We start from the raw sequence: 23,836 nt of genomic DNA on the forward strand, positions 1-23,836 counted from the left end.
TGGGACACTGAGACAGAGGCGATTTCTTCAGAGTCATCAGAACAGACACAAGAGTCCTTGCCTCTGCAACAATCTTTCTCCCGAATCACAGAGATTTTACTATCAACCATCTCCTTGCCTCCACCCAAATCTTTCTTTCATTTTTAGAGACTGCCCCTGTATTCTTAGATGCCACCCAGTTACCAAAAAGGCAGGAATTGAATTCTCTCTAAACAAATCAATTTTTACAAAGAATGAGCAAAATCCTCTCCCAGAAGTTTGAGCATGTCCTCTAGAGAATGCAGAATACAGAAAATTCATCCAAGGTGTCTTAGAAGCAGATAGAAAAGCTTATTCCATTTTTTAGAGAAAGGGGGGTAAAAAAAAAGCCCAAACAACTTTTCTGATGCCTGATAATATTCTTCTCTCATCTCTCATTTCCCCACAACTATTTTGTCTTAAGGCTCTGGGAGCCTGTGGGAAGCTGCTGTGTGATTTTTATCTCCATGATTAAAGTGTTACACTTTATTGAGTTCTTTACATCAGCAGCAAAATCTGCAATGCAGGATTTTACATAACACCTCATTTTCTTCTCACACCATTACTGTTATTAACCTGGTGGCAATAAACAGAAAATACAGCTTTGCTTATGATGTACTCTTTATTTTTGTTCCAATAGCAAGAGACAAGGGAAAGAGCCCAGAGAGAATAGGGAAGACTTTTTTTTTTTTTTACCCATTATATCCCTTTTTATTATATCCCTTTGATCCCTTCTCTCCCTCTTCCACTATAGCATTTCTCAGAGCACCAAGGATGGAGATCATTTCTGCTCAAAGATGTTTTCTTTTCCATCAATAACCCATTGATTCATTCATTCATTAAGAGTGTCTTCAGCACCTATTGTGTGCCTAGACACATCAAGGTAAACATGGTGTGACTTCAGGCCTCGAGACATGTCTGTTCCAATGGTAGAAACACACACAAAGCAATAACAATGAAACAGTGATACGGATGGAATGAACGTGGAGTGTCAGAGACAAAGGAAGTGAAGGAACATGGTCGCCCACACCTGGTGGGCCGGGGAAGTTTAACCCAGGACGAGATGTTTGTGTTGGGATCCAGAGGATGCTAGGGAGGGTGAGGGTAAGGCATTCCTGGCTGAGGGAACAGTATGAGCAAGGCTTTGGGAGGTACAGAGATGGTGGAACAGTTGGTAAGTTCTCCACTTGGCCTGGGGAAGGTGTAGGCAGCCAGTCCACAGACAATAGGAAGTGGGGAAAGAGATGAAGGCAGGTCACCAAGGACCTCATATTCACATTTGTGGAAAAAAATCTTACTTGTCTGTTGTAATTTATACTTTGGGGCTGTCCTAAGAACAGGACAAAGATTAAAGACTCAAAGCAGAATGATATAGTGGGAAGAACTTGTACTTGGGTTTTATCTTTGGCTCTGCCATTTACTACCTGTGTAGACTTGAGCTGGGGTGTGAGAAGGAGATAAGGCTTGTGAACACGTTGTGTAGATTGTCGATAGTATTTCAAGTGTCAACAGAAAGCGGGGGAAGAGCAAAACTCCAAAGAGCCAGGGAAACACGACTCCATTCCATGAGCTTTTGCTAAATATCTGTACGTAGATGTGGATGAAGGAGGAGGATGCTCTATTCTGAGACTTCCCTGCAAACCAGGAGATGGAGCCCGATTTGCTCCCACACCTCCTCATCTGACCCTTTCTTTACTCTCACCTCTGCCTCCTCACTCCTCTCTGCTTCCTGGAGGAGTGAAGCCTCTTCAGAGGCAGCAGATGCCTGGAGCCCTCACCCCATTTACATTCCAGTGGGAGACCCAGATATTTGAGTATGTGTATTTAGGTGTTTGACTTTTTTAAATCTCTTTTTCTGATTTTATAGCCTAACAAAAATGTGCGATGCATGCTTAACTATTTTAAGAAAGAGCTCTATTTTTGTAGAAAACATATTGTGATTATTTGATAGAGAAATTTTTCATTTCATTCAAATAGCCATAGTTAGGGGAAGTCAACTTGTTTTGGATCAAAATAATAAAACCTAAGACCATAAAACATGTGAAAGCTCCTTACCTAACTGGGGACAAGTGCTGCTTTGGTTTAAATGTGCCCTCCAAAATCCATGCTTGGAAACTTTATCCTTAGTGCTACAATGTTGGGAGGTGGGGCCCTGTGGGAAGTATTTAGATCATGAGAGCCCCACCCTCAAATGGATTAATTATCCTATAAAGGGCTCACAGGAGTAGGGCTGCTCTCTTCTACTCTTATGCAATGAGAGGACACAGAGTTTGTCCCTGTCCTTCTGCCTTCCTTTCTGCCATGTGAACGTGCAGCAGCAGAAGGCCCTCACCAGATGCTGTCATCTTGAGCTCAGATTTCCCAGTGTCCAGAACTGCAAGAAATTAATTTCTATTCTTTATAAGTCATCCAACCTCAGGTATTCTGTTAGAGCAGCCCAACAAGGAGAAGGACTAAGACAGTTACCTAGGATGCAAACATCCAACTTAAACTAACAAGATAATGACATCCCCAAACTCAATGAAGGACTCCATCATCCATCTAGTCCCCAAGTCCAAAAGTTGAGAATCAGTGTAAACTTAGGCCCCACTATCATCTCACTTTCTGATAGGTTTCTTATTTGTACCCTTCGCTGTGTCCTCCCTGGCCCTGATTTAATTCAGGCCCCTAACATTTTTAATTGATTCTCATTTGGATTATAAAAAAAAATGCCCTAACTACTCTACATGCTCCTGAGACTCATAATGTCCAATTCTTCACCAAAGCCTCTAAAGAGTCTTGCTAAAATCCAAATGTAGTCCTGATGTGCTCCATAAAACACTTGTGTGGCTCTCTATTTTCTGTTTATAGGAAAAGTCATGTTTCCTTAGTGGCTTCCAACGCCTCCCATGAACAGGCCCACGGAAGCCTCTCCAGCCCTTTCCCCCCCCTCACTGCCCCTGGGCCCTTCAGTCATGCCAGACGCCTTGGAGTTCCCTTAACGGAGGACTGGGAGGTTTGAGTCGTGGGACTTTTGCTCACAATGTCCCTCAGCCTGGACTGTGTCTCTCCCCTCTGGAGACTCCTTTTCCTTACACCCACTGGGTGAGCACCTTCTCCTCTGTCAGTCACTTCCTCTGAAGTCTTTCCTGGCCACCCATTAGATTGATGGCTCCACCTGCTGAATTTCCAGGTAGTCTTCACGTTCATCCCTCACAGCGCCGGACAGGCCTACATCTGTCTGCCTCCTCTGTACTGTGGAGAGAGTGAGGGGGAGGGGAGCTCACAGGAGGAGAGAGGAGGAGAGAGAGAGGAGAGAAGGGGCAGGAGGAGTGAAGGGAGAAAGGAAGAAAGAAAGAATCAACAGATGTCAGGTCCCTGTCTGCCTTTCTCCTTCCCTCTCCTCCAGCCACCTACACTGAATTAAACAAAAAGGAACCATCTTGTTTTCCCCCAGGGTAAAGTACATAATTTTAGCATAAATCCTGGCACCCCCTGAGCACTTCTTTGAAAATGGTAATTTTCTGCCACGTGGGAAGGCAGCATAGGGACGGGGGAAATTACTGAACTGCTGTCTTGTAGCAGGCTCTCCCCACAGGGCCATGCCAGGGAAGAAAACTTGGCACTTGTGTCTAGAAGGAGATGAGGTGGGGAAGGCTGGCAGTGTCTGTCCCCAGCCACAGGACAGAAGACAGTACAAAGCAGGAAGGTAAACTATTTGAAGGATATAAGACTCTTAGGAGATAAGGGTAAAAAAAGCCCCGAGAAGCCACAGAAAACATTCTCTAAATGGGGAAACTGAAGCCCAGAGAGGGAAAACGACTTCTCCAGAATCACAGAGCCGGTTGGTAGGAGAGTCAAGATGAGTTTCCTGGGAAAAAAAGACCTAATGTTGGACCCACTAAATAGCTGATAGCCTCCCTCAGTAGCTGTCCCCAAGCATTTAGGCCTTAGCTATTTATTGAGCTCCTAATATGTGCCTGGGGTACCCTAATTTCATCAGCCTTTGATTTATAATGGAGCAATATTAACTTTTAATTATCAAATTAAAATGTCCCTTGGCTCTCATGGACTTGGTCTCTTCTTAGTGGAGAGCTCCTTGATTATTTTATCTCATCTTTCTGCTGAGACTGGGGCTTCTTGAGGAAAGGTCTGGCTTTTCTACTCATGCCTTTACCCATTCTTGTTGTGGGAACAGGCATGTGGGGTTACTCTGCAAGGGTGAGAATTAAGCAGAGGCTTTGGAGGTGGTGAGATGTACATTAGAATCCCAGCTCAACCCTTGATTAGCTAGAAGATCTTCACAATTAAGATCATAAGCCTACTTAAGTGAGTGGATGGTTGAGAGTCAGATGAACCAATTGACTTGAGAATAGTTTATAAACTCTACAAACATGCAAGATGCTGTTTATTGTCGATAGATTTCCTATTGAGCAAGGAAGAAATTTTCACTTATCTAAACTGGGTCCCCAACTTCCTCTCAACTCTCTGCTGTACCTGCTCCTCTCCCTCAATTCCTCATTACACATGCAATGGCTTGTAAAATATCCATCTTCCCCACAAGGTTTTGAGATCCAGGAAATCACGTGCCCAGTGCCAAGTGCAGCTCCTGCATATAGTGTCACTGTGTAATTGAAAATAATATATTGAGAGCACATAAACTGTCATTTTGTCAGGCATAAATCCAGCTACCTCACTTAACTTCATGATAATGCTGTGTTTAAGATTATTGTACCCAATCTCCAGATGAGAAAATGGAGGCTCAGAGAGGGAAAATGACTTCTATAGGTCATGAAGCTCACCCATGACTAAATTGACCCTGGAAGCCATGTCCACCAGCCCTCCAAACCACTCTGCTCTCCTGACTGTCCTTCTGGATCAGAACCATTGCACGGCCATCATTGAGGTTACCAGTCACTATATGAGGAACAGGAGGCAGGGATCAGAAGTTCTTCCTTTGTCCTGGGAAGGTCTGTTATAAACCCAAAACTCCTGTGTGGATGTAGAGGTGGAGGAGGAGGAGGGAAGCAGGGGAAGTCTCTCTTCTGCCAGGCCAGACCTGGGTCTTGCTGGATCCTTAGAAGGAGGAGATGTTGAAATGCCTCTGTCTACATGCGGATTTGACTTTTTACTCCCAAGTAGAGTTGTAAAAAGCACTTTGGAAATAGAAATATATAAATATATGTATATATATGATTTTACTAGTGTTGAATTTTCCCCACACCTGTTACTTTCACAAATTTCCTTTGTCCTGAAACTTATTCTTCTGAGTCCAGAGAGGTCACAGATAGAGAGCCTGGACCATTCTGAATAGCTTAAGATAAAGAACGTAGTCCTGCATAAGAAAGACTTGTTTGAATCTCAGTTCTACCACTTACAAGCTCCTTGCCTTGGTTTCCTCATATGATAGTACTTAGCTCATACAGTTGTTGTAAGAATAATTACAGGACCAGACCAGGATGTACCCATAAATGTCACCAACTTCTATGGTGTCATAGTGAGGAGCATGGATCACAGAGTCAGATTACTTGGGTTCTGCCAGTTATTACTATGTGATTTAGGGGTTCGTGTGCAAGTTATTTAACCTCTCTGTTCCTGAGTATACTTATTTATAAGTGACATTTCTATCTTATAAGTCTGTTGGAAGTTTAATGATTCCCTGGCACTTAGGAAGGGCTATCTTGTTATGATTTCCTCCTCAGCTCCTCTTGGTAGCATCTAAGGCCCTATGACTTCCTGCCACTACATCCCTCATTGCCTCTTTCTCTGAGTCCAGAAAACCTGGCTCATTCATTCATTTATCCCATAAGTCACTCAGCAACATATCCCCTGAGTGCCAGGTGTGATGTGTCCTGTGGGTGCAGAGGTGAACCAGATGTGGGCCTGGGCCCTCTGCAGGATCATAGGCCAGACCCTCCTCTTAAAGCCTTTTTGTTGTTTTTCATGTAAAAACCATATTCTCTTAGTTTTCCTCCAACTTGTTCCTGCCAACTTCACAGTCTCTGCTATTCAAACTCTTAATTTTGTAGGTCTCTAGGCTCAGTCCAGGGACCTCTCCCAGGGGTGTTAAATAGCACCTCTATGCTAAGGATGCCCACATGTACATCTCCAGTCCAGTCCTCTTCCCAGGGATCCACTTCCATAAATCTAACTGCCTACTTAATACTTCCAGTCTGGGATCCAATGGTCATAACAAACTGCATAGATTCATTTCAGAACTCTCAATTTCCTTGTCACTATCCCAATGGGGGTCTGCCCATATTCTCCATTCCTATAGATGGCACAACTATCTACTCCATTGCTCAAGTCACAAACCTTTGCTGCGTCTTTTGTTCTTTCCACATATAACCCATATGTAGGTCCTATGGCAGTAGACAAAATGTCTATCAAATATGTCCTCTTTTCATCTCTACTGCTGCTACTCTAATTAAAGCGACTAAAATCTCTTGGGAGAATTGTTTCAAGTGCCTCTACTCACATCCCACTAAACTCCATTACCTACATGACGAGCAGGGTATCCTTTCACAGTGTTTCCCTGTGACGATGGCTTTGCTTGGTACATAGGACAAATGCCAAACCCTGACCCTGGCCTGCAAGGCCCTGCATGGTCTGGACCCTGAAAATCTCTCACCTCATTTGCAGTGTACATCACGATCCAGCCACTGGGACACTTTTCCTTGCTTTAGTGCCTTTATTTGCACAGAATTCTCTTGCCAGCTGTTTTTGGTAGTATTCGATTTTTTTTTTTTTTAAACTGGAGTCTTACTTTGTTGTTCAGGCAAATCTTGAACTGCTGAGCTCAAGTGATCCTCCTATCAATTACAAGTGTGGGCCACCATGCCCAGTATGCCAGCTTCTTTAAGTGGCTAATTCTAATGATCTTTTGAGGCTCAGCTCAAATGTCAGAGGACTTCCCTGATCACCCTGTATCTAAAGTAGACTCTGCTTCATCTTCTCTGTCATTCACCACCTGTGGCTCATCTTAGTGCATTCCTAGTACACATTGCAACCTTCCACTATCTTGAGTATCTACTTTTTAGAGTCTGTCATCCCCACCTGGGTGTCAGCTCCTTAAAGGCAGATCCTTATCTGTCTTGTTCACTTCAGTATGAAAGCATCTGTCACATAGTAGGTTTCCTATAACTATTTGTCACATGATGAATGGATGAATGAATATTTTAATGAGAGGATGTCCTAAAAATCTACTGGATTCCAGAGAAGGGAGCTCCATCCTGGGGGATTTAGGGAAAACTTCTCTGTCAAGACACCATTTGGGTTGGACAGTGAAAGATGAGCAAGATGGTACCAGGTGGTGAAAGGAAGGCAGGGGATGAGTCTTCCCAGTTGAAGGAACAGCAGACCCAAAAGCACAGAGCAGAAGAGCACAGAGTACTTGGGAAGTTCCAGAAGTTCTGCGAGGCTGGGGTGTGAGATGGAGAGAAGCAGGGGAGGATGGGCCTATCCCTTTGGTTCCCTGGGCCAGCTGTCTGGGGGTCTTATGTGTTCTTCCTCGTTTCCTCCCCTTGGTTCGTCCGTCCCTCTTGGTAGCAGAAATTTCTGTCCAGGCACATTCAGGACATACCTGAGGTAGAAAGGCTTAACTGTGCCACTTCAGAAAGCTAGACGATGAATGATCGAAGACCTTTATATTATTTCATTTATTTGATTTCCTTGGCTATCATTAAAGAAAGAGTCCTGACTTTTTTCCCCAACTTCTAGCATTAGTTTTTACTTCTTAATGTAATACAAAAGGAGATATTTTGGTTAATTTTAAAAGAAATAGACTTGAGATTTCCCCCCCCCCAAGTCCCATGGAGGAAATATACTCCTGGAAGTTGTCTGGACCCTAACACTTCTTGTGCTTTCCCCCCACACATGCACCTCAGTGGCCTTCTGAATGGCTAATGTCAGCAGTCCCCAGATCTCACAGTCCCTCAAAGCACCAGTGAAGGAACCTACATGGGGCCTGCCTCACTGTGACCAGGCAATTGCCTTGCTAGGCTGCAAGCTCCTGAGAGAACAGCAGCACGTGGAGCCTGGAGCCTTGCAGCCAGCAACCTGGGTTTCAGGCTTGCTGGGTAAAACTAAACAAGTTACTTAAGCTCTCTGTTCAGTTCCCTCCAACGAAAAACAGAAATAATAACAAAGCTCACCCTTCTCAACTTGCCATTATCCTTGCCCAAGTTCAGTTTCTTCCTCGTCTCCCAACCTGCGTTAAAAGCTCCTATGCCCCTCCTGGGTTTGCCTTAAGTACTATCCAAATGCGAAGTGTTGCACACCACATCAGAGACCCCAAGCTCAGGTTTCGGCCAGTGCCAAGTGAGATGAAGCAGGGAAGCAGCTTAGAATGTAGAATGAAAACCCATTTCCTCCCTGGTGTCTAGGAGGAAGCAAACTCCACACTAAATTATGTTGCAAATATGCCCCAAGGTAGTTTTAATTTTATTGGCACTGATTTTAATTTACTCTTTAGGCCCCTGATTGCAGGATGAGCTGTTGGCTGCTGGCAAGGGGACAGCCCTTCATCACTTGGTTTTAATTAAGGTTCTTAAGTTTGGAAGGAAAGAACAGAGATGCCCCCACACACACACTTCTATTCCCATTCTCAAGTTATAATTAAAGGCCCTGCATTTGCGACATACCTTGTGCTCTAGCATGGCCACAGAAAAATGGCCATTTTACTACTAGAAAAGGCTTACGATGTATCAGTTCATTCATTGATTTATTCATCCTCTCATAGATTTGTTTTCTCATTCATTTCTTCATCAAACATTTAATGGCTACCTACTATAGACCAGGCCTTGTTATGGTCCTATGAATTGTTTAAAAACTCAACATTGTAAGATCTTTGCCTCTAAAAGCTCACATTCATTCTAGTGGGAGATGGAAAGAATTCTAAAGCCAGGTAGAGGAGGCTGTTCACTCAGACTGATGGATAAAATAAGGATTTCTGAATTGAGATATTCTACTAATCAAGATGAATAATATTAACTGCCATAACAAATAATCTCCAGACCTGAAAGGTTTGATATACTTCAGGTTCATATCTCTCTCACATCACAGTATGAATATAGGTCAGGCGACCCCTTGGTAAGTGTTAATTCAGAGACATGGGCTTTTCCCTTCTTATGATACCATCATTTTTACATGTAATTTCAATGTGGATGATTGTATCTGAATTTCATGGCCATCCTCAATATAGCAGTTTGGCCCAGAAAAAGGAAATGGGATCAGCAAGCATCTGTTCAGTTTTTGGCTTAAAATGAAGGTTGGGTAAGAGTTAACTATATAAAAAGTGAGAGAAAGTACATTCTAGGCAGAGGAGATATTGTGTGTAAATGTGAAAAGCCATTAACAAAGTGATTTGAAGTACTCCAGGTAGTTCCTTGTGGCTGGAATGTAGAGTGTCAAACCAGAGGTGGTAAGAGCTGGAACTGCAGGCAGGGGCCAGATGTGCAGGGCCTTTCAAAAATATTAAGGAGCTTGAACTCTCTCCTGTGAGTAGCAGGCAAGTGTACAATCAGTTTTAACTGAGAAAGTGACCTATTCTGTTTGCATTGAAAAAGATTACTCCAAAGCAGCAAGGACTTTGGTTTAATAAAATCTATTGAAATAATTTGGTAGATTTCATCTCTCTGTACACCAAATTATACAATATCCATGTATGAACATACTACAATGAATCCCACTTATATTTATTACTATAATGCACTAATTAAAATAATAATAGAAGGGAAATCCACAGAGTAGAGCAAGTGAGTCATGGGAAGAGAGGAGGGGAAGTAAAAGGAAGGTAGTGGAACGTGAGATTAATCAAGTTACATTATATACACCTACAGATATGGCATAATGAATCTCACTAATATTTATAAAGCACCAATAAAATCATAATAAATTAAATAAATAAAATTTAAAAGCTATTACATCGGTAGACCAAGTAAGAGATGATGAAGACTTAGATCAGACCTGGCCTTGTTCTTAAGTAACTCACAGGAACTAAAACTTATCAACCAGATTGGACATATGGTAGCAAGTATTGATATCAAGGCCCAAGCAAGAAACTGTAAAGAATTTATTTTAGCTGAGGACAAGAAAAAAAAATCATGAAAAGTTTAAATCTGTCTTATCCCATCTATTTATAAGTTTTAAGGATAGGTAATTGAGACAACATAAAAAGTTGCTTCTTATTCATGATCACAGATTATGTTAACATTAGAACAAAGCTAGAAACCCCACTTCTGTGGTTTATATTTTATTCTAACTGGGCCAACTCAAGTTCATAGAGTTTTGGCACAAAGCATAATCAGTTTGTTGTTGGAATTATTATTGCATATCTTTTGGCTTTCCTAGCAAAGCTTTAAATATGTGGAATAGAAAAGAAGAACTAAAACCTTAAACTTAGAGGTAAGTTAGGTAAATTCTCTAGACTGTTTTCTATTGTATTTATAGTGCCTAGAATCTCAAGGTGGGAAGGAAATTTAGAAATTAATTAATCTTTTAGATTGTTTTGGGGTACTAGCCAATGCTGTTAGACATGAATAACAAATTAGGAGTAAAAAAACGAAAAAAGAAGAGATAAAATTATTATGTACAAATGACAAGATTACAGAGGAAACACTGTCCCTTTATTCGCCCCTCTTCTCCAGGCATTTCCACTTCCTTGCAGTTCCTTAAATATGCAAGAACAAATGACTTTTGCATTTATTTCCACTTAGAAGACCCATCCACCTGAGATCTTTAAGACTAACTTTCCTGTTTCATTCAGACTTTTGTTTTTCTAGAACCTCTGATATTTTTTATTTTCTTACCTGGTTTTGTCTCCATGGTATTACTACTTTCCAATATCTTATATATTTATTAACTGATTGATTTTCTTTTGCTCACCATAGAAGGTGTTTTAGTCAGCTTTTTTACTTCTGACTAAATGGCCCAAAAAGAACAATTTTACTGGAGAAAAAGTTTATTTGGGGGCTTACAGTTTCAGAGGTCTCAGTCCATAGGCAGCTGGCTCCATTCCTCAGGACTTGAGGTGAGGCAGAACATCATGGCAAAAGAATGTGGCATAAGGAAGCAGCTCACATGATGATCAGAGAGCAGAGAGAGACTCCACTCACCAGATACAAATTATATACCCCAAAGGCCCACCCCTGATGACTTACCTCCTCCAGACATACCCCACCTGCCTTCAGTTATGACTCAATCAATCCCATCAGGGGATTAATTCACTGATTGGGTTAAGGCTCTCATGATCCAATCATTTCTCCTTTAAACCTCTTGAATTGTTTTACACATGAACTTTGTGGACACATCATATCCAAACCATAACAGAAGGAAAACTCTTTGAGATCAAGGGCCTTCCTTATGTTGTGTTCATTTTTATGTCCCTAGTATTCAGTATACCCCCTGGCACATACTCCCTGTGCCTAGAATACTCTCTGACATATAGTAAGTACTCAGAAATTATTTGCTGAATAAATGAAAATCCAAGAAACTCAAATTTGAAATTATAACCAATAATAATAGAATTAGTAAAGAGTCTATGTTCAAACTTTGTATGTTGAAAACGAAAATCTACATCTACAGAGAATGACCAATGAGAAGATTTAATGGAAATAAATATCACATAACAGCAATTAAAAATGTAAACTTCCTGGATTTAAAAACTTCCTGCTGAACCTAAAAGAAGGCTGGAATAAATGGAAAGGCTCAAAGTCAAGAGTCAATTCTTCCAAGGTTAATTTATAAATTTAATATGATTATTTTATAAATATTAATACTATTGACAAGGCTTGGGAGAGTGGGGGAAACTAAAGAAGCTAATTATAAAGATCAGATAGATAAATACAGAAGAAAATCCATGAAAGTTCAGATAAAAAAGCATAATGAGGCGATGATAGCTCCCCAAATATAAAACCATATAAACAAAAAATAATTAAAACCATGTGGTATTGAACATAGACAAATAATTAGCATAGAATTAAACCAAAGTATATACAAAAATTATATGATAAATAATTATTTTCAACCAGTGGGGAAAACATGCACAATTCAATAGATAATATTAGAACAATAAAATTTAACCCTTACTTTACAACCTACCTTCACATACATTGAACAACACAACAGTAAGTAGAACAGTGAAAGAATTCAACCCAGACATCACATAAGACTGATAAATCTGAACATATAAAAATTTCTGCATGGAAAAATGTACTAACAGAAGTAAAGTAAAAAGGCAAAAAAAAATTGTACTACATATAAAGGCTAATTCTCTAATATATGGCTTCTGTAAATCAATAAGAAATAAAGCATAACAACCAACTTTCTTGAAATAGGTATAGGAAATGAATGATCAATTCTTAGAAAAGAAAATGCAAATCATTCTTAAACATATGAAATGATATTTAGTTATATAATAAGAGATAAAAATACACTAAAAGAAATTCAGATTTAAGTATTCTTAGACATCAGTTTTTATCCATCAAATTGGTAAATTAAAAAAAAAAAAAAAGAAATGTTGATTCCAACCATCCAACCATGTTGCCAAGATAATTGAAAAAGAGTCACTTGTTCTTGCCTAAGAGTGTCCTAGCCCTTTTAAGGTCAATCTGTCAACATTTATCAGAATTATAAATGTGTGTAGGAATGGAAATTCCACTTCTGGGAATTTATCCTACATATAATAGCATATGTGTGAAATGGTGTATATGCAAAATCCATCCCTAAAGCATTGTTTATAACAGGAGAAGACTGTAAATACCTTAAATGCCTGACAATAGGAACCTGGTTAGTTTTTATATGGCTGCTAAAGAAAAATGAAATAATTTTTTATTTATTGAGAAAGGTACCTCCAGTATATTCAGAAAAAAGAAAAGCAGACCTGAATACTGTGTTTAGGGTACACTAGCATTTGGGACAGGGAAAAATATTTACTTGAATATAGGCAAGCTACCTACAGAAGGATCCAGACCAACCTGATAGCATTAATTACTTCTGGAGAGCAAAACTGAGCTACTGGAAGAGGGGGTAGAAAGGAGATTTTTCACTATGAATTGTTTCATACCTTTCTACTCTGGGACCACATGAGTCAACCAATTATAATCCACCTGCTGGTTATTGAAAGTGAAGTCGCATTAGCTGTCAGGTATGAGGTGTCAGGTGTAGGGGACAAGGGTAATTATCAGAAGAGCCTGGTTCCAGTTCTTGCTCCTCCACCAGCTTTCAGGCAAGACTTGAGCAAGCAACCTCCCTGCTCAGGGCTGATCTGAGAAAGGCCAGAGAAACTGATTTCCAAGGCCCTCTCTGGCTCCTGACATCTGTAGATATAAACTTCAGTTTTCCCTCACACATTTCTTAAGTCATCCCTCTACCTCCTCCTTTCCTCTGCAGCTCATCAAAAGCTCAGAGGAAAAGACAGACAATTGAAGAAAATAAAATTGCAAAGATGACTTTTATAGGACTCCTGTTGAATCATTGTGTATTCCACCTCCAAAGCTGAAAATGATGAGTTTAATATCACACAGAGCAGTGCATCTTGTATCTCTCTAAAGACAGCTTATGCTACCCAGAGAACTGGGAGCTCGGCGAGACATAATTTTTCACTCCAACTCTGAGGCAAATGAAATGACAGTCATCAAGCCCACATTCTAGAAGCAACATGGTTTTCATTTGGTTTTAACTTCATTTGAAAGTGTCCCAAGGAGGGAGAATCCTTTCAAATATGGACTTTTCTTCTTTCCCAGATCTATGACCTAGGAAGGAGACAGAGAGGTGGCCAGGATTTGCCTGGGCTATTTCTAATGTTGTCCACTGATAATGACAAGTGAATTGTGCCAGGGGGGCCTGGGTGTCAGTCCCAATTATTCCAGGATCTTGAATGAGTCCCTTTCATGTCTGAGTCCTCCATTATTCTCAGAAAGGACTAGCAGATACATATTGGGCTGATATATAGGAAGAGAAGTTTGTATTTAAGGGACATTGAATATCTAATGGCCTAAAAGTCCCCCCACCACCCCATTTTTGCCAGTTCGTTATGGTATCTGGGTAATCTCTTTGGGTTGTTTATTCAGTCTTGCTGCTCACAGTTGCATCCTTCACTTATAGGCATTGAGCTTCTTTACAGACTGTTCCCCTACTCTCAGGGAAGCTTAATAAATAATACCATATCAAGCTAGGAAGTTCCTTAATATGTACAAGTAGAGAACAGAGAAAGACTAGTCAATATTATTTACAGATTACAAAGACTTCTCATATAAGCTACCCCTCTTTATATGTTATTGGGTAGTAGGTGTGGGATCAGATAACAAGTTAAATAAAAGAATTAACTAAGACTTTTCATGAAAAGCTCCCAGAATTGTCTTTGGCATTCATTAAATATGTAGAAAATGAGAGTAATTATTATTATTATTATTATTATTATTATTATTACTGTGTTTGCTTTCCAGTATAACTTTCTGAGATTGGAATCAATATACCTATTTTTCAGACAAGAAAACCAAGGCTCAAAGTGGAAGCCTGATTTATACCAGGATCCCCAGCAAGAAATTTTGAGTTAGGGTAAAATTGCACGTAGACCCAGAGTTCATACAATTGTGTTCCTTGAAAGGCACTTCTTATTAATCAAAGGAATACATTCAACTAATGTCTAATCATAAATTTGTTATCCTGACTAAACCCAACAAAGCCTTACTTCTTCAGAAGACCCCTAAAGTCTTGGTGACCCTTTACAGTACTTGCAGACCCTGAGAACAGAGAAATTGATCCTGACCTGTCTCAACCCCTCTGATCACAGTGCAAATAGTTGCCAAATCTGCTGACACACAGGGCCAGCTTCAAAGGGTGTGTTTGTGTGTGGGGAGTGTTTGGTCGCCTTAAGGTAAGCTCTATGGTCCCAGACTTCTCATTTGTTATTCTTTCTCTTGACAGAAAACAAGCCTGGAGTTCTACATTGACATCCACGCCCACTCCACCATGATGAATGGCTTCATGTATGGCAATATCTTTGAGGATGAAGAGAGGTTCCAGAGGCAAGCCATTTTCCCCAAGCTGCTCTGCCAGAATGCAGAGGACTTCTCCTATGTAAGTCAAGAGCTCTTGTATACCCTGCTCCAGCCCCCTCCACACCTCTGTGCCTCCTCCTGCCCCCCCACCCTTTCTTCTGGCTCAGTTCAGTTTGGTCTGACCTTCGTGGGACACCTACTCTGTGCCAGGTCTTGCATGGGTGATAAAGATGGAGGTAAAGGAGCCGTGACCATGCCCTCGAGCTGCTCATGGCCCATCAGCAAGGGAGCCCCTGAAAAGGTGGCACTTGATCTGTCTGATGAGCTGGCATCTGTTGAGTGGATCTGACTCCAGCATTAACAAGGGACAGTAACTCACTGAGGCCTCCTATGTGCCAGCCCCAGCCCAGGGCCTGTTTTCATCTCCCTCAGGTTTTTTAGTAAAGGGGTCATTTGCCCACTATGCTTCTCCCCCATGACTCTTTCTTGGCCTCAATTTCATTGTCGGCAATTGTTGAGTAATAATTTCCATATCTACAGTTGCGTGTCCCGCGTGTCCTAGTAAACATGTGCAGCTATAGATATGAAAGTACCTTGCTACCAGTAAAGACCTCAACAAACTCCAGAGATGGATGCTCGTACTGCCCCTCCCCTGTGAGGAGGCTGGGGAGGTTCTTAGGCAGTAAGAGAAATTCATAGCACAAAGCAGTATTGTGAAAGAACAGGGAGAGAAGGTAAGGATAGGGATCAGCACTGGTACGGGGACAGAGGAGAGTGTTTGCGCATTTTACTTTGTTTTGATACTAAATATATGGGCCTTGTTATTTCCATATGGCCAGAGGAGGAGAGGCCTACAAAGATCATAGCAATTTTTGAAGTTGATGAGCTGAAAACTCACCTGCCCGTAGCTTTAGGCTGGACATTAGTGGAGATGATGAATTTCTCTGTGTGGTAAAGTGCACTTTGAATCCCAATCTTTCAATGGCAGACCAGGAAAGGAAATAGAGATGGTTTAGTCCAGTCCTCTCTTTATACCCAAGAGACACCTATGGATCAGAAAAGTTAAGAATCTATTGCAAGGTTACCTAGCATTTAGGGATAGAATTGAAGCAGCTGGCTACCCATTTGTAGCTAAGGGACAAACACAGCCATGCTTGTTTCTATAGGACCCTCTACAATCCTGTCTTTTTGAAACCACTGCAATTTCAGAGCAGGTTGCAGTCTCCTGTGTCCATGTTCCTTGGAAGGTGTGTCTTCCATTTCAGAGACCCTCACAGGGGTGAGGTTTCAGGACCTACAAAAGGGGCCCAACCCAGGAGCCTTATTTATGGGCTTGTTGACAAGGATCCTGCCATGCAGCCCCTCTGGGAGCTCAGAGTTGGAGTCAAGGGCATCTATCCAGGTCTAATCACTACCTCTGCTCTGATCCTCAATGCTAATTTCAAAACAGGAGAGCAGTTCACCACATGGATTTCAAAGTCTTTTCAGATCTGCCATTTTATGATTTTCTGATTTTTTCCCCTTTACCTCTAATGGTACACACACGTCTTTGTTTCTTTCACTGTCTTTATCTCTCTTGTTTTTATGTTTTCCATCTCTTGCTCCTCTTATCTCCTTCTGAATATGACAGACATCCTCTTATTAAAACCACAGTTTTCATTTATTTAGATTTCCATGGGTTCACACAGAACACCTTCAGCAAACTGACCCTCACAACTCTGTGGACAAGATTTTTTTTAATCACATCTACTTTACAGATGAGGAAAGCAAGGTTGTGACAAATAAGGCCTCTAGCCTGCTATCACACTAATGGGGAACAGAGATGTGAGTGGTGGGAACAGGAGGTTAAGAAAGCAATTCTGTAAATTGGGCCCACTGTGCTGACCCCCAAATGCTTTCTTTTGTTTAAAAAAAAAAAAATCAAAACAAACAAACCTGAAGCCCTGCCTGGCTCAGGTCAACAGGATATGATACAATCCTCAGCAAACAACCTGTTATCTGCAGAAGATATGCAGGCCCAAAATGCAGTGAAAAGAGCACAAGTTACTCTTGGGTGGGGTGACTTTAGTGACCCTTTACATAGGCAAGATCCCAGAACTCAGGGAGATAGGGATGATTCCCCCCAGTCAAAATCTATAAGAACATGTTCCAATTAGAACTGGTTAGCATGGGCCAAAGTGACCTAAAGTTGTCATGTCCAGTAGGGACTTGAAATATGATGTACTCCTGCTATCAGTTAAAAGTCAGGAGGTGGACCTGGTTGGAATTCTTTGGAAACTTCCATGGAACCTGCAATAAAACCAGAAGGCAGAAGGGGCACCCCATCCTTTTCCTCTCTGAGAAGACCCACTCTTTCCCTTGAGAGTGTTCCTTTCCCTTTTCTTATCCCTTCTAATAAACTCATGCCTGCTACTCTGATTAACATGTCTGAAATTTTTCTGGTGGTGATCACAAGAACTGGGGTAAGAAAGGACGGCTATGGCTGCCTCAGCTTGGTGGCAGGTCAGTGCATGTGTTTGAAGAGAAAGTCTGACCTGTCTGTCTACTCTGATGGGTATTCTCAATACCCTCGTGAAGACACAGCCATAGTTCCTACCCTCTGATGACACTGGATATGAGTTCAGAATCTCTAATGGGAACATGGAATCACTTGATCCCGGGTTCAAATCTGCTTTCTGACTTACTTGCTCCACCTCTATTGAGCCTCAGTTTCTGCATCTATAGAGAGGTAAAGTGTTCACGCCCACTTCAAGGGATTTTTTTTGAAGCCTAAAAGGGATATGACATGGGGAACAATATTATAAAGTTGAAAACACTTTCCAAATTTTACGATCATCATCATCATATAGTTCCTTCTTGTTCCCTACCAACATTTCCTGCTCCATCTGTCCCCATTCAAGTTTCCACAGACAGTTGTTGAGCAGCAGTTACGCTGCCCCAAGGGCTCTGCTGGATCGTTCATTTAATTACGTTGCTTATTCAATCAGTCCTCACAATAATCCTGAGATGTGGGATTAATATCCCACTTTTTGGAGAGGAAGCTGAGACCAGGAAGTGTTATAAGATCTACTCAAAATCTAATAGCCAGCGGGTCCCCAGGCCTGATTCTCTCCTCTCTACTTACTCTTTCAGTCTAGCACATCATTCAACCGGGATGCCGTGAAGGCAGGAACCGGCCGGCGCTTCCTGGGTGGTCTCCTGGACCACACTTCCTACTGCTACACCCTAGAGGTCTCCTTCTACAGCTACATCGTCGGGGGCACCACGGCTGCTGTGCCCTACACCGAAGAAGCCTGTATCCTTGGCAAATCCCCACCCGGCCCTGGGCCAATCTCATCCAGGCAGGGGAATCCAAGTCTGCCAGGATTTACTAGCAGGTCAGAAATCAGGATTCCAGTTCAGGAAAAGGCCAGACCTGAGGGGAGGATGGAGGTGGCAGCTTTGGATGGTCCCATTTGCCCTGCCTTTCATATGCCCCCCACATGGACATCCTCCAACTGTCACTTCCAGAACCAAGTCTTTCTGGGGCAGGGGCAGCCCTGGACCCATGGCCCTCCTAGTGTTCCTGCTGCACTGTCTTCCTCCCCATTCCCCTGGGAGGCAGTGAGTCTTCTGCCTTCTGAAGTCTGTAAGTGCCCAGGCTAGATGATGCTCCAGGGTTGCTGAGGAAGAGCTTGACGACCTTGGCTCCTCCTTCCAGCCCTGATCCCATCAACCTCCACTTTCTTTCTTCATCTCTCTTTGTGCACCTATCTGCTCTCTCGCTTTTTTTTTCCTCCTCTCTACTGGCTCTTTTTCCTTTCTTGCTTTCTCTCCCCCTCCCCCTCCCTCACCCCTCCCCCTCTCCCTCCCTCCTTACCCTGCTGTGCTTTTCTCTCCCTGTGTCTCCTTTCCTCCCCTCCTTGCTACCTCCTCTCTTCTTCCAGAACTTCTTCCTTCTCTTCTCTTTATCTCTTCTCCACCTTCCCTTTCTCTCATCCTCTGTGCATCTTTCTCTCTGCCTTTGTATTTCTTTGACAAATTGCTCCTCCTTAGTTTTCTCATAAAATCTCTCTAAAAACTGCTAAGTTTGCCCTGATGAGATTAAAGGTTGCATCCTAGCCTGCTGGATTTGTTTAGGTAGTAAATAGTCATTCTAGTTTCCCAGAATGATTTTAATTTCAAAGTCACTGGATCTGGACTGTGATAGATTGTGATAGATTCTGCTTTCACTTATTTTTTTTTAATTTAGGTTGATAAATTTCTCCTTTCCCAACCCTTATTTTTCTCAGAGAAAAAAATATAATTGGGGAGGGGAAGAAAAGGTGGAATGGAATCCATATACAGTTGTCCCTGGGTACCTGGGATGTTGCTTCCAAGACCCTGTGGATGCTAAAATCCTTGGATTTTATATAAATGATACCATTTGTATATATTATTTCTATTTTACTTATAATATCTAACACAGTATAAATCTATGTAAATAGTTGTAATTCTGTATTATTTAGGGAATAACGGCAAGGAAATTGCTGTATATTGTCAGTAGAGGCATGTGTTTTTCAAATATTTTCTGACCATGGTTGGTTGGGTCCTTGGAAGCAGAACCCATGGATATGGAACAGCAGATGCAGAAAGTTCACTGTATATGCAAATACTCCTTCCCTAGAAAGGTAGGTGTCCTTTGAGCCTTTCTTCAATCCTTGGTGCGTGTTTTTGGAGTTCCCATCACACCATCATACTCTGTGCAGGAAGGCATCTTTTCTCATTGCAGCAGGACTTAGGTTGCAGCTTGGTGGCTCCAGGTTGTCTTGCTGTGCACATGGGAGGAAGGGCAATGGCCTCAGGCAGGCCATCCAGGGCTAGGCTGGTGTTAGGGCAGAGGTGTAGACCCTGTAGAACACTGGAGAGATCATGATAAGAACTGAGAGTCCCCTCCCCACGGCCACCAAGACTGTTGAAGTCGGTTTTCCACCCACCTGGCTCAGTCAGGACCAGGGAACAGGCTCTGCTCTGCAGTGGAGATCTGTAATTTCCCAAGGCCTGGCCATCTCTTATGTGTCATGCTGCCCCCTTCCCACTTTCACACATTTGATGATGTGTGGCTCTGATTTCCCCAGGATCCTTACCTCCTTAATACACATGTAGGTCACATTCCACTCTTAGCTACTTTGCTGTCCTATGATATTGTAGCAAAGGAAGTAGAAGAAAGAGATTGAGCTCGTGCATCAAAGGAGATTCTGGAATATAGTTCACAACGAGACATGAGCCCTCCAGAGGAGGCCTGAATTTGGATTGTCTTGTTTGCTGATGTCCAGTTGGATGGTTTTACCTACTCTCTCTAAGCCCCTCTGGCATGTTTTTGTGGTAGAAATAAGTATACTTTTAGTAGAATACCCCTCCTTCAGCCCAGCCCCTCAATAACTAGTCCTCATTCATCAAAAGTAAACCCACCATTAGTATATGCCAGGAAGCATATGGAGCACTTAGGGGAAAATAGTGAGCAAGAAGGCATGGCTCCTGGCTCACAATCATTCTATCTGGGGAAGCCTGAGATGGAAAAGGAAAGATACAGTTTAAATAGGCATAATAAGTTCTGCAGTAGAGGAGAAAGCTATGGGACATTGGCATTTAACAAATATATATTTGGTGCCTACCACAGACCAGGTAAGACACAGAAAATGTTGCAATGACAAAAATGTCTTTACATGCAAATGAGGGAAAATTCAAAATAGTTCTGGAGTCAGGGAAGGCTTTCCTGAAGAAGAGATGTCTAAGCTGAGTTTTAAGATTAGATAGAAATTAACCCAAGGGTTCAAGGGATGGACTGGGTGGAAACAGGAGCTGTAAATGGTCCAGTATGGCTGAAGGATTTCAGATACAAGAGGTAAGTGAAGTGGTAGGCCATGAGGAATTTGCACTTGAGTGTGAAGGAAATGGACAGCAATAGATTTTAAATAAGAGAGGAAATCCACCCTGCCTCTGTGGAAAGGATAGAGTGGAACAGGCCAAGACAGTAGGAAGGGCTTGTGTTAGCAGGCTGTGAGGGCAGACCAGGTAGGGGAGTGCTCAGGCCTGGATAGGACAGTGGCTGAGAATATTTAGAATGTGGAGCTGAAAAGACTTGGTAACGGACAGGTGGCAGTGGGGCACAGGAGCTGGTGATGAATGGAATCAAGAGAGAGTAGAGAGACTGCACAGCTGAGCAGGCCGTGGCACTGTTAGAGCCATCCTGCCTTATTCTGTCATCAAGAGGGTGGGAAGAGGAAACCAGAGTTGCTCCAGGAAAGTCCAGTCAGTTCCACACACACAAGAGTGACTTAACCAGGCTCCTGTTTGAAATTCATATTTTTTAAAAACTCTCATAGCAGAGAGAAACTTCAGGCAGACAGATTGTGATCTTTGTTGGCTGCTGACTCCATGTCCCAATCAGAAAAAGGAATTACATGGTCTGATGGGAAGGACAATATGGTCTGGGAGAAAGTGTCCTCCAGACAGGGAGTCAGGAGACCTGATTCTGATGACAGCACCAGCCTCTTCCCGGAGCACGCCCTTCAGCAAGTCCTCTAGACTCTCTGAGGTGAGCTTCCTCACATTTACAAAGTGATGGAGGACTTTCACACATTCTAGCCCCTGCAGTGGGAATTAGAGTTGTTCACAGAGACGGAGAGTGCTATGCAAAGATGGCAGCCACATAGATTCAGCCACATCTGGGTTTGAATCTTGGCTGTCACTGGTAGCTACATGGGCCACCCTGAGCAGTTCTATCCTGGGGCCTTAGTTTCCAAATCTGTAACAGGAAGACATAATAATTCACTGAGCTATGATGAGGTTAAATAACCTATAGGACTGTGTCCTCTAAATATTAAGTGACTATTGGTCAAGACACTTAAAGCTTCTGTAAATGGAATGAGGTCCAGTGTTGATGTTAAAGAAGGTGGGCTGTGTTGACAGGATTTGTGGGGCAAAGGGCCTTGGTGAGGTCACCACAAGATACTAGCTGGTTCACACACTGAGAAGATGTGCCCTTGCTGTCATGGAGTTTCCTGTGTCTACCATCCTGAGTGGCCTTTCCCTACCACCAGGACTCATGGAGACCAGCTTAGTTAGCCAGAAGATGCTGAATGAGATGAGGGAAGGGCTGGTGGAGGCAGGGGATCCTGAGGGACATTTCACACAGGCTGACAAAGGTGTCCAGGCCAGAACATATGTATCTGTTCAGTTTTCCTCCCTGGCAAAGCACTAGCTAAACATGACCTGGGTCTTGACCTCTGACTTTCCTTGTCTAACACATCAAGGAAATAGAGGAATGGATATAGTAGCTGATGCATTCCTAGCTCTGTGATTTTAGGCTGGTTATCTGACCACTCTGTGCCTGCTTCCCTGTGTGTAAAATAAAATCCACAGCCACACTGCAGGGTTATTAGGAGGGTAAAAGGATTCTGTAGTACCCTCTGGAATCTAGTAGATGCTCCACAAACATTCTTGCCCACTTTTCCCAGCTCCATGGAGGCCACATGGTGTTCCTTCTTATAACTCAGTGCTCTAGCTTTGAAGTCAGCAATGGCAGTTTGAATCCTTACTCTACCATTATGCCTGAGTGGCCTTGAGCCAGCCTTGTCCCCTCTCTCAGGCTCAGGTCCAACATATCCTACCTGTGGGAGCTGTGGAACAAGATTATGTATGGACTCCATCACTCTGATCCCTTCAGCTCTAACATTCTAAGATTTTTCTAATTCTAAAATGTAAGTTATGTAATTCCATGATTAGATGAATTTATGAAATCAAGAATCTATGAGCCTTAAGATTTAGTGAATTTATGAACATAAGAGTTTCTAATCTAACTGTGGAAATAAAGAAAAAGTATCTTAGCTGATGAGGCCAAGCCAACAGCTATTCTTCTCCTTTTAATTTAGGGGTTCTTAATTGGAAGGCCTATGGATGGGCTTCAGGAAAATCCATGGTAATCTAAAATGTATGCAAAGCTGTGAGTAATGACACAGAGTTTGTTTTCTTGGAGAAAGGCCCATATCTTTAAACAGAACCTAATAGAAGGACATCCTCAGAGGCTTCTGCCCTAGATAGTGGCCTCTGAAACTCCAGCCTGTCCACTCTGTGGCAATAAGATGCTGGATGAGATGCGGGAAGGGCTGGTAGAGGCCTCTGGAACTCCAGCCTGTCCGCTCTGTGTCAAGAACACAATGCTGGTGCCAGAGTCCTGAATATGATTTCTGCCTTGCCTCATTCTCATGGAGGGTTCCAACCCCGTTATTTAACCACTCTGAACCTCAGTTTCTTCACCTGTGAAACAAGGATAACAATCATCTACTTCTCAGGGGTTTTGTGAGGTTTGCATGGGAAAATTCATGTTCTCATGAAAGATAAATCACTGAGCACATACTGGGCGCTCTTAAATATTAGCTCTCTTGTCTTTCCTTCCTGTCATTTGTTGGTTTTGTTGTTGTTGTGAAGTGATAAATTCCTGAGAATTTTGGACCATTCTTCAGCAAACCCTATTTACATTTTACTGTCCTGTCCAGTAATAAATATGCTCCGTTTGAATGATTTAAAAAGAGAGAGAGAAGGCTAAACTGGAATCATAAAGTAGCCCTACAGCTTCTCTGGTCTTTGTTTATGGTATGGTTACAAGCCAAGAAGAAATAGCGCTTTTGACATAACGGATGGGAAAACATTGGGTACAGAGACCTTGGGTCCTGAACAGACTGGTTTCCACCCAGGCCCATAGCTGTGGCCATGATGAAATCTGATAATGCTGGCTCTGGGAGAAGGGTATGTAGCTAGCCAAGAGAAGATGCCAAGACTTCCAATCAGTTAATTGGATTGGTCTCGATTCAAACCCCACT

The 23,836-nt window shown here is 42.3% G+C and overlaps 1 protein-coding gene across 1 annotated transcript in view; it reads left to right on the plus strand.

The window, feature by feature from the left end:
• Positions 1–23,836, plus strand: part of Agbl4 (AGBL carboxypeptidase 4) — a 1,414,634-nt gene that overhangs the window by 1,345,705 nt on the left and 45,093 nt on the right. The window contains exons 10-11 of the mRNA XM_015485024.2: positions 14,923–15,075; positions 18,129–18,291. Of these exons, the coding sequence (XP_015340510.1) occupies positions 14,923–15,075; positions 18,129–18,291 (316 nt within the window). The remainder of the gene's footprint in view (positions 1–14,922; positions 15,076–18,128; positions 18,292–23,836) is intronic.

This window comes from Marmota marmota, unplaced genomic scaffold (genome assembly GCF_001458135.2).
Source record: "Marmota marmota marmota unplaced genomic scaffold, marMar, whole genome shotgun sequence".
Lineage (NCBI taxonomy): Eukaryota > Metazoa > Chordata > Mammalia > Rodentia > Sciuridae > Marmota > Marmota marmota.